At 38.9% G+C, this 11,242-nt stretch overlaps 2 protein-coding genes across 2 annotated transcripts; both read right to left on the bottom strand.

Annotated features, from left to right (window-relative positions):
- Positions 1-248: 248 nt before the first annotated feature.
- On the bottom strand, positions 249-908 carry LOC308272193 (interferon alpha-2-like; the record flags this gene model as incomplete). The annotated part of the gene is made up of 1 exon (XM_080708960.1): positions 249-908. One exon carries the CDS (start codon positions 906-908, stop codon positions 249-251), a length of 660 nt encoding a protein of 219 aa, XP_080565086.1.
- Positions 909-8,132: 7,224 nt separating this feature from the next.
- Positions 8,133-8,672, bottom strand: LOC308272194 (interferon alpha-16-like; the record flags this gene model as incomplete). Its single annotated transcript, XM_080708961.1, has 1 exon — positions 8,133-8,672. One exon carries the CDS (start codon positions 8,670-8,672, stop codon positions 8,133-8,135), a length of 540 nt encoding a protein of 179 aa, XP_080565087.1.
- Positions 8,673-11,242: the final 2,570 nt, after the last annotated feature.

Raw genomic sequence — 11,242 nt, forward strand, 5'->3', positions numbered from 1 at the left:
AGAAATAGGTTAAATTTTACAAATAGTTAAATAAGTAAATATTTAAATAAATAAATAGATACATCTCCATGGATGTCAATAAATACTGCCTATACAGTTAAATATAATGTTGATTAATAGTCCTGAAAATATCTGGCAAATTAATTTATGTCACAATTATGGCAGAAATGAGTCTTTGAAAAGGCAGAATTGTGGAAGTGTGATGCAGTGAGATCTTCAGTGAGAGTCACTGTCCTGTGGACCAGGTCTCACTCCTTGCTCCTCAGTCCTCCCTGCAAGTTTGCTGATGCAGACAAGGATCTCATGACCTCTGCTCTGACCACCTCCCAGGCACAGGGGACATACTTGTGCCGTCTCAGGTAGAGAGTGATCCTCTGGAAGAAGCTCCTCACAGACATCAGGGCGGGCTCTGCCACCCCCACCTGCTGCATCTCACAGGCCTCCAGCTCACTCAGCTGCTGGTGCAGGTCAGCCAGGAGTTGGTGCAGGAGGGTCTCCTCCCAAGCAGCAGAGGACTCCTGTGTGCTGAAGAGGTCGAAGACCTGCTGGGTCACCTCCTGCAGGACACACAAGGCTTGAGGCTCCTGCACCTGCTTGCTGTGAAAGTGCTGCTGGGGGAATCCAAAGTCCTTTCTGTAGTTCCTGCAGGAGTACAGGAGCCTTGTCCTCAGTTGTGTGAGGAGGGTCAGAGCTGACTGGTCTTGTGTGTCAGGAGCACTCAGGCCCAGGTTATAGTTGTGAGTCAGGTCCCATGCCAGAGAGCAGGTTGCCTTGCAGCTGAGCAGCCCCAGGGCCAGCAGGACGGCAAAGGGCGAGGCCATTGTGGATCTTGCAGATGCTGCTGGCCTGGCTGAGGTGGGTGATCGTGAACCTTCCTCCAGGTTCCATGAAGACCTTGCTTTGTGCATGGTTTTTATATGGGAACCAGTATACTTTCCACTTTCTGAATGCCCTCCCCTCACTTTCTACTTCTGTTTTTGCTTTCCTTTATGCATTCTCTACTTGGGGTTTTAGCAGTGTTTTGCAACAATTTTGGTTTTTGTTATTGCTTCCTTTTCCTCCATCTCCCCCCTTTTCAGGGACCTTTTTTTAAAAACTTATACCTCATTGGAGACTTTATTAAATTTTATAACACATTTATATTCTCTTTTATATACATGTGGTGAATATATATATATGCGTGTGTGTGTGTATGTGTGTGTATGTATGTATGTGTATGTATGTGTGTGTATATATATATGTATGTATATATATATATATATATATATATATATATATATATATATAATGTGTGAAATTCACTTTTTATTTAAGGCCAAGAATGACAAAAATTAGGCTATAATTAAATTATTTTGACAAACTTTATAACTCAATCTTCAGAGTGACTTTTCATTGGTTGTATATACTTATATAAATTGTAGCATATCCAATTTTTTGGTAAATTAAATATTTTAAAATATATAACAATATACTGTTATAAAAATACATCAAAATCTCTCAAATCTTTTTAATAGGGGTGAGAAACTAAATGATTTTCTTCACATTGATTTTTGAGGTACCTATCTTTAATTTTGCTTTATGTGAAAAATCACTGTGTGTGTGTGTGTGTGTGTGTGTGTGTGTGTTTACTGGATATTGAACCCACGGGCACTCTACCTCTGATCTACACACCCAGCCCTACTTTATGTTTATCTTTGTAAAAGTGTCTTGTTAGATTGATTGGAGTCTCACTATTTTCTGAGGCTGTCCTTGAAACTGTGATCCTCCTATCTCAGCCTCTAAAGTACTGGGGTTGTAGGCATGCCCCCATCCACCATGTCCAGCTGAGAAATCTTTTTTTTTCCTGTTGTACTGGGGTTCCTGAAAACCCTTCTACCTCCAGGCTACACTCCCAGTACCTATTTTTATACTTTTTTATTTGGAAACAGGGTCTCTTAAGCCAGCGTGGCTGGCTTCAAACCTGCGCAATCCTCCTGTCTCCGCCTCCCAAGTGGGGGGATTACAAGCATGCGCCACCACGCCTGGCTTGAGAAATCATTTTTTAATATTACTAGCTGATAAATATTCAGCCATAGGTTTCCAACATTTTTTCTAACAGTTGAAAAACTTATTTATGTGTTTTAAATATTCTGTAGAATTAAATAATAAACTATTAATCGTTTTCCCTGAATTCTCAAAGCCCACTTCACATTCAGAAGTTCTGGGGGAGAAATGCCATCCATGTTAGCAAGGTAACCTGTAAGAGCCCACTCATAACCAAACTTCACCTCCACAAGATGACTGAGATGGAGCAGATGAAGATAAAAGTTCTCCATCTACTCATTGTAGGTTCGGATCTTGCATTGCATGTGTTTTTCCATATTTCATCAAATCCATGTCAAACATTCTAATGTATCACATAAGAAAAACCAACAAGAAAAAAGGAATTCTAAGGAATAAGATTTTGTTGGATAGGTGGACCAATGGAGGGCCATGAACTAACATTTGTTCACACCCCAAGATTTGAGTTTTGTACCTTTGAAAGTGATTAAGGGCAATGACAATTTGTAATTCAGAAAATATTACCAACCTGAATCTTTATTTGCATATTTTCAATAGAGTTAAATTTTCCAAATGACTTTCATAGGTTCAAATTCAAATTGATTTTTATCAAACAAAGAAAACAGCTTTGTCCTAAATTTGAAACTAAGTATTGAGTACTATCATGTGAAACATGAACCTTCAGCCCCAAACCTTAATTCTGGATTTAATATTTTAAAAACTTCATGGGAAGCTAAGTCATGTCAAACTTTCATATTTCTGCTTTGTCAGTGGTTATTTTGGGACCAAATTTAGCAAATCTGCTGTTTAGTAAATGTAATAAATGGACTCTGTCTTATTTACTGAGTGGGATGGTTAGCTTGACTGGATCATGAAACCCTGAAGATCATGTGACTTTGGGTTTGTTGATGAGATGATTGGTTTATGTAACAGCAGTTTGAAGGGGAAGTCCTGACCTGAGTGTCAGCAAAAGGGCTCTGATAGGCGCAGGACCTGGATAAAAAGAGAAAGCCACATGGACCCATGGGTGGATCTTCCTGAAGAAAGCCTATCTGCTTTCATCTGAGATAGTGGCTTTAGCTCTTCAAAATAAATCTTCACCATCATTTCTCTGAAGAATTCCTGGTCTTCCCACCTTGAACTGGGACTAAATTAGTGGTTGCTCTGCTTCATAGACTCCAGGTCTTGGGCCACTCAACCAGCTGCTGGTTCCTCCAGCTTCCACGTGCAGTTGGAAATTTAGGACTACACTGCTTTGGACTATAAGCTAATTCAATACATTAATTTTTCCATATATTTGTCCTATGAGTTCTGTTACCCTAGTGAGCCTTGAATAATACACTGAGATATAAGCAACACTTATTTCACTATAATTATTCAAGAACTAATTTTTATTGAAGCATTTCTCAGATGTTTTTTCCTAGTAGAAGGTGTACATGAATGACATGAATGTTTCATGATGCCATGCTTTATCATGGTTAAAAATGCTAGGATTTTAATATATAATGGCTTTTATTTCTAGCTACTCACTGACAATGAATAATGGCAACTGAGTTTATTGTTAAAACCACTAGAATTCTAGTTCCTTTAAGGTGTACATGTTTATGGGGATTCTAATTGCAAAGTAGTATACTTTCAATCCTGTACCTATTGCTATGCTAAAACCACAAATACTGCCTTATTTTCTCTTTAAAAATAAAAATCTCTAGCCTGGGGTCATAGGTGGATCAACATATCTACACAGATACTCTCCCTGATTTCCATAGCTCACAGCATCAGGCAAAATACCACACTACTTTCTTGGGGGCAGAGGTCCTGTGTCCTCAAATCACCAGTTATATACCTTATTTGCCCTTGTTAAGTATAAACCAAATTTTGAAAATTTATTGAAAACTGTAAATAGTTGTCACATAAAATCAAGTAAGTCATCCAATTTACAATATCATTGAATCCAATAAAATGCTCAGGAATGAGCTTAACCAAGGAGATAAAGACTGTAATGAGCCATACCAAGCATTGCTGAAGGAAATTGAATACGTTACAAACAAATGAAAAGACACCCTGTATTCATGGTTTGGAAGACATAATATTGTTAGAATGTTCATAGTACCCAAAGCAATCTACAGATAAAAACGTGAATCATAATAATACCAAAAGGCTACCTGAAAGTTTTTATGGAATCTCAGAAAACCAGACTAGCCAAATCAATATTAAGAAAGAAAGACAAAAGTAGAAGATTCACCCTTACCAGTTTGAAAACCTATTGCAAAGCTACACCAAATGAAATAATATCATAAAGGCATAAGCCTAGACATATAAATCAGTGACTTATTACAGAAAGCCCAGAAATAAACCTTCACACATATGGTTAAATGATCCTCATCAGTGCTAAACAGTGGGAAAAGATAGCCTCTTCAAGAAATGATGTTGGAAAAACTGTATCTATATAAAAAGGAAGGAAGTTAAACCCTTACCTTAAACCATGCACTAAATCAACTCAAAATAAATTACCTTCTAGAAGATTCCTCCCCAATCATTGTTAAATGTACTTCCAAATCTGCTTAGAACCCTGTTATTTATCTTTCAAATGGCTGTTTCTAAGGAGCTGCATCATGACCAGAACTGTGACAGGCCAGGGGGCAAGTGTGCCACTATATGGCTGCTTTTATTAATTTTCAATGATTAATTTTTATTAAGGCATTAGAATCTATAAATATTTTATGCATATTAAGACTCAACATTTTAACTTTAACCCTTTTTATATTTAAATAGTAATTTTATACACTTTTACTTTCCTAGCTTCAGAAGAAGCAAGCTCAACAACACTTTAAGATGACCGCTTTTTAGTTGAGATCATTGTGGTTTTTCAATTTCCCATTACTGAGTCGCAATCTTAGCTACCTTATTGAAGGTACAGAACCTTCGTTGTGGCACCTCACCTTCACTTGAATTGCTTGGAGTGGGGGTGGGGGGGAAGCCCAGCTTTGTATGTAAGAACTTGAGGGTTTTAACAGGTCACAACTTTACATTTTGGGGTTAAGAATGGTACAGACTGCACATGTATCTTTTTTCTGGTCTTTTGACATTTTAAATTTTATTTCCAAAAATTTAAAAATTATTAAATTGATTTTAAACTACCTGAATATGAGGGATGCACATTTTTTATCTGTACTATTTTTTATTTGAGTTTTCTTTTATGTTATCAGATATCATCATGAGATGCTATTTCTAGAAAGAACTTCAGTGTTCTGTACAATTTCTCTCACTTCTGAGTCAGGCTCTGCAAGTATCAGGGCAGCTAGAGTCACCTCTTGATTGGCTGAATCTGGACTATATGTTATGATGTGGGGTGTGCTGTGTTAATACTAAAGATACCATCATTTTCTCTGCTCAGATTTCTACACAATAATATGCAAATATATTTCATTTACTTTTTACATTTTCCTATGTGACTACTAAAGGTATTTTGTTTTGAAAAATAGGAAACAAAAATCATATGTCATTTGACTTCCCAAGAGCCATAGATTTTATCAGAACGTAGAGTTTCCTCTGCTTCCCAAGTCCCATCTTTTCAATTTTTCCTATGTGGGTGTATTTTTAACACATGTTAATTGTTAAAATAAATGGGATTGACTGTGATAGTCACACACGTGCACACATGGTGCACTGATCCTGTCCATCCACCTTCTACTCTTCCCCCGCAGGTCCTTCCTCCTCCCTAAAAATGTCTCTTATACTTTCAAGTTGACTGTAAGTTTCTTCATATGACAGAACACATAGAAAGCTTATCTTTTTGTGTCTCGCTTATTTTGCTTAACATTGTAGACTTCTTTCTTTCTTTCTTTCTTTCTCTTTCTTTCTTTCTTTCTTTCTTTCTTTCTTTCTTTCTTTCTTTCTTTCTTTCTTTCTTTCTTTCTCTTTCTTTTTTTCTTTCTTACTGGAGATTGAACCCAGAGGCATTCTACTTCCAAACCATACCCTCAGTCAAATTGTATTTCTTATTTGGAAAAAGGGTCTTACTAGGTTGCTGAGAGTCTGGCTCAGTCACTAAGGCTGGCTTTGAATCTGCGATCCTCCTGCCTCAGCCTCCCAAGTACAAGCATGCGCCACCAGGCCCAGGACACATTGAGGTTTTGATTAGTATTTCCATGATGGCTAATACTATTGAGCATTTTTATGCATTTATTTGTCATTCGTATTTCTTCTTTCCAGTAGTGTCTATTAAGATCATTTGCCAATCTCTCCTAGTTGTATTACTTGGGCTGGACACACTGACCACCTCAGAAGTGCATATGGAAGAAAGGCCAGTTGGCGAGGGCACAGCATTCCCTCTGGATAATGGACAAGTGTTCACTGTATCAAGTTTTCCACTAATGAATAAACTGGAAAAATCAATACTCTTTTTTCTGTCTGTAAAGAAGCGAAGAGTTGATAAATTCTAAAAACAGTCCCCAAGTTAATAGAGTTTAAAATATAGATAATATCAATGAAAAAATGATGGCTCGATTGTGAAAAATATTTTTCAATCAGACACTGTTCTTAGAACTTGCAAAACTTAATCTTACTTTACCAGTTAGAGATGCTCTTATTTTACATATTTACCCAATGTTTTCGGTGTGTCTTGTCCACTTAGTCACTTGAAACATGGATAAGGCAGACTGTGAGGTTCTACTGTTCTCCCCTTTACAGAGGAATACTAGTACCACAGAAAGCTCTTGGGTCATGGAGAGGAGTCTTCTGAGTCCACAGTCACCATGCTCTCCGGACACATTTCTGTCCACAGGAAGCTTTATGCTTCCTATTTTGGGCTGGTAAGGATTGCTGCTGCTGCTGGGTGGATTATACTGACACTGTTCTTCAAGAAAAGTTTAACTGAAGAATGTGTGACATATAATTAAAAGAGAACAACTACTCTAGTATAGGAATATATTCTTCACATTTATGTTTTAATACTTAGACTATGAGGGTGAGATACAAGGTCTGATTTCGAATAGGAGACTCATTGTCCAGTGTTTTCCGGTGATACTCAAGGGCCTGCAAGGGACTTCCTGATGAGCCCTTCCTACTCCCCTCTGGCAATAGCAACACAACATGATGTTTACAGCGTGATCCCAGGGCCTCTCCTGGTACCACTGCCCAGGTGTAACTTGAGCCTAGGCTTTGGATGTCAACTGAAGTGCTTCTTTCAAAGAATCAACAGTGCTATGAACATAGAGTGACGTGTACTCTGATGCCATTAGGCTTCGTGGAGTTAGACTACAGACAATATTTCTTTGGAAAATGTGTTCTGTGTGAAAATGTGTAATTTTTTTCTCCTTTTTACGTATGGTGTAAGAAAGAAGAGTATTCTTATTCCAAGAACTTCTCATCACATATGTCATGTAGCCACCCTTTTTTCCCCCTAAGTCTTTTGTACCTAGAGATTCAATGAGAATTGATCCAGGCCCAATAAATATCCATGCCAGTAATTTTTTTCCCTGTGTGGGCTGGCCCTTGAAAACATCGCAGTGTGAATCTCCATACTCTCTCCCCTTGGCAACTAAGCCAATTGACCAAGCACCTCAGGCACATTAGAAGCTACATGTTGAAGATGGGGAAAGCCACAAAATTCATGGTACTAGATCAGGTCTTTGTATTGCTGTTTATAGGAGGGCCAACCAAGGAGCCATGTCATCAGGAATTTCAGCATTGAGCTTTTATATAAATCACAACAAATATGCCCTGTGATATAATCGCTGACAGTTTCAGTTGATCTTGTACAGGTCTAGCATCAAATTAACTGATGATTATCTTTGAAAACTCACTTTAAATTTTTTCTATTAAAAATATCTAAATTTCTTATTTTGGAAACTATTAGCAACCAAAAATTTACAACAAAAATTAGAAATCAAAATTTTTATTTAATAAAAAAACTGTTATTTACTCCAAATATTTTTGTATTTTCATAATGCGTAGTATATATACTCTTGATCTCATAATTTTGGTTTCAGATACTTTTCAATTGGTATAAACCTCGGAGTTGACACTACTTTTCTCAGATTAAGGTACTATAAATGTAATTGGTTAGAGATTTGTAGGTTTAACTTTTTTCTTTACTTGCTGACTTTTCCTTGATGGTCATTAATGACGGAGAAGGATACTTCAGCCTCCAATCTGACAATTTCCCACGCACAGGCGCTGTACTTTTTTTCCTTCAGGTAGCTTGTGATTCTTTGGAAATACTTTCTGAACTCAATGGCCACAGAGGGACAACACAGATCATGTACACAGGCCAGCTCCAGTGGATCCAATCTGAGAAAGAGGCTAGAGAGCAGCTCATCGAGCAGGCTCTGATCCCACGCAGCTTGGCTCTCCTCTGTGCCGAAGAGATTGAAGAAGTGCCCGAGCATCTCATGATAGAAACAGGTGGCTTCTGCCTTTGGGATTTGGATGATCTTCCCTCTCTTCCAGGGAAATTTGAAATCGGTCCTGTCTTTCAGGCAGTTCTGAGAGGGGACCCTTTGCAGCTGCCTCAGTAGCAGAGGGATTTCCCTGTTTTCTAGGTCGGGGTCCCAAGGCCTGCCCCAGCCAGGGGAGCACACAAGGTTGGAGCAGAGCATCAGCCCTGCCATGAGCAGGTAGGTCTGGACCATTGTGAATTCCAGTGCTTCGCTAGCTGGCCTCTAGGGCGCTCGAGAGCAGCTCGACAGTGCGCAGCCGCGGGAGGCTGAAGGCTGGGGCTGAAGTTCGGCTGAAGTTCGGCAAAACAGGGCTTTGCGCTTTCAAAATGAGTAATCTTGCTGATGCCAAGGGAAGCCTGACTTCTTTTGTATACTTTCTGCCTTTTAAATAGCGCATGTAGTCCTGCAGATGCAGAGAAAAGCCTGACTTCTTCGGTAAACTCTCTGCCCCTTAAATAGTGCATGTCAAGAAAACCTTCCTGAGATTGCCCTGGAGGAAGCCTCGTTGCAGCTCTGCGCGGACACATTTTCCAAGCACAGAATCTCCCTTTCGGAACTTTCGGCTGTGTTTTGAGCTTGACTTTTCTTAAAAACTGTAGCGGGACTGAGTTTTTCACGAAATAACTAATTTATTCAGGGTCTTGAGGGCTCGATAAAGAACCTGATGCCATTTTAAAGACTTTGTGTTGGGAGACAGTGCCTGCGCCCCCGGGAGAAAGAGAAACGTGTAGAGGACCACTGGGGACAGGATGAGCCCGGAATTGGGACCCCTGGGAGGAAGTTGGGGCCGCGCCTTTTACTGAGCCCCCCTCCCCCCGGGGGGGCAATAGCGCCCCTATATGGCTGCTTTTATTAGTTTTTAATAATTTTTTATTAAGGCGTTAAAATCGTTTAAAAATATTTTAAGTGTATTAAGACACAAAACACGATTTCAAGCTTAACCCTTGTTTATATTTAAAGGATAATTTTATACACGTTTACTTTCCTAGCTTCAGAAGAAGCAAGCTCAACAACACTTTTAAGATGACAGCTTTTCAGTTGAGATCATTGTGGTTTTTCGATTTCCCATTACTGAGTCGCAATCCTAGATACTTTATTTAATTTAAGGTATTGAAGCTTCGTTGTGGCACCTCACCTTCATCTGAATTGCTTGTAAAAAAAAAAAAAAAAAAGGAAACACGTAACCTGCAAGAATTTCAGGACTCTTATTGGTCATTCATAACTTTATATTTTGGTAGTAAAGAGCTGTATGAAAATTGCCACAAGTTTGCGTGTTTTGTTTTGTTTTGTTTTGTTTTTGGTAACAGTATCTCTTTTCTTTTTCAGGAATTCAGGTGATGTGCAAATAAAGTAGCTTTTCTAATTTTGACTTACAATTTAAATATTTGTCTTATCAAAGATGTTTACCAATTAATTTTAACTTTTAGTATTGCATTAAATATTTTATCTTTTTATTACTTCGACTTGGTGCTTATAAATTGCGGCCTGAGGGAAATTCACTCATCTATTCTTTCTCCAGCGGAAGAAATAACATTTTTAATCTGTATTGTGCTATTCAAAGGCTGAAATTAAGGACTATTCCATTTACACGCACACACACACATAGGTGTAGATATGCATATGTACCTTTTTCTGGTCTTTTGACATTTCAAATTCCATTTTCAAAAATAAAAGATACTAAATTGATTTGAAAGTACCTGAATATGACGGATGCACATTTTTTCATCTTTCCTTTTTTTTTTTTTTTTGGTGGTAATAGGGTTCCTGGGAACCCTTCTACCTCCGGGCTACACTCCCAGTCCTATTTTATACTTTTTTATTTTTGGTAACAGGGTATCTTAAGCCAGCGCGGCTGGCTTCCAACCTGCTTGATCCTCCTGTCTCCGCCTCCCAAGCGTGGGGATTTACAAGCTTGCACCACCACGCCCGGCTATCTGTACTATTTTTTTATTTCAGTTTTTTTTTTTCAGACATCATCATGAGATGCTGCTCTCTAGAGAGAACTTCTGTGTGTTGTACAATTTTTCTCTCTTCTGAGCCAGGCTCTGCACCCTGTGAGTGTCAGGGCAGCTAAAGTCAAACCTCGGCTTTGCTGGCTGAACCTGGACTGCATGGTTATGATGTTGAGTATGTTGTGTTAATACGTAAGATGCCATCACTTACTCTGCTCAGATTCCTAGACAATAATTGGCAAGTTTATTTTAATTCTTACACTTGCTTATGTGACGACTAAAGATATTTCACTTTGAAAAACAAAAGGCCTTGGACCATTATTTTCAAGGCACCATCTTTTTCTGTCTCCATCCACCTTCCTAGAAAGCCTTCATTGCATCTGAGTCCACTGAAGCCAAAGGCAAACAAATGCACGCTGAACAGGATGGCGTTAAAGACACGAACCCCATGGATGTAGCTCAGTGGCAAAGTACCTGCTTTTCAGGTGTGGCCTTCTGGGTTCTATTCCCAGTTGTTCCAAAAAGACAGAAAGAAAAAAAAAAAAAAAAAAAAAAAAAAAAAAAAAAGACACCAACACCCACGGCATGGGGACCTTCTCTTCCTTTGCTCGCTCTCCTCCCCCAGTGTCCTCTGTGCTCTTCATTTCTGGAGTTCAGCTCCCCTTAATGGCAACAGTTCCATGTTCACCAAGTTGCTGAGACTGGTCATGACCCTGTGATCCTTATGGCTCAGTCTCTCAAGCTCTGGTATTATAGGTGTGCACCACAGGACCCAGCTTAAGCAAGAAGTTCATACCCATCACTGCTTGC

Source organism: Muscardinus avellanarius, assembly GCF_963383645.1.
Source record: "Muscardinus avellanarius genome assembly, chromosome: 13".
Lineage (NCBI taxonomy): Eukaryota > Metazoa > Chordata > Mammalia > Rodentia > Gliridae > Muscardinus > Muscardinus avellanarius.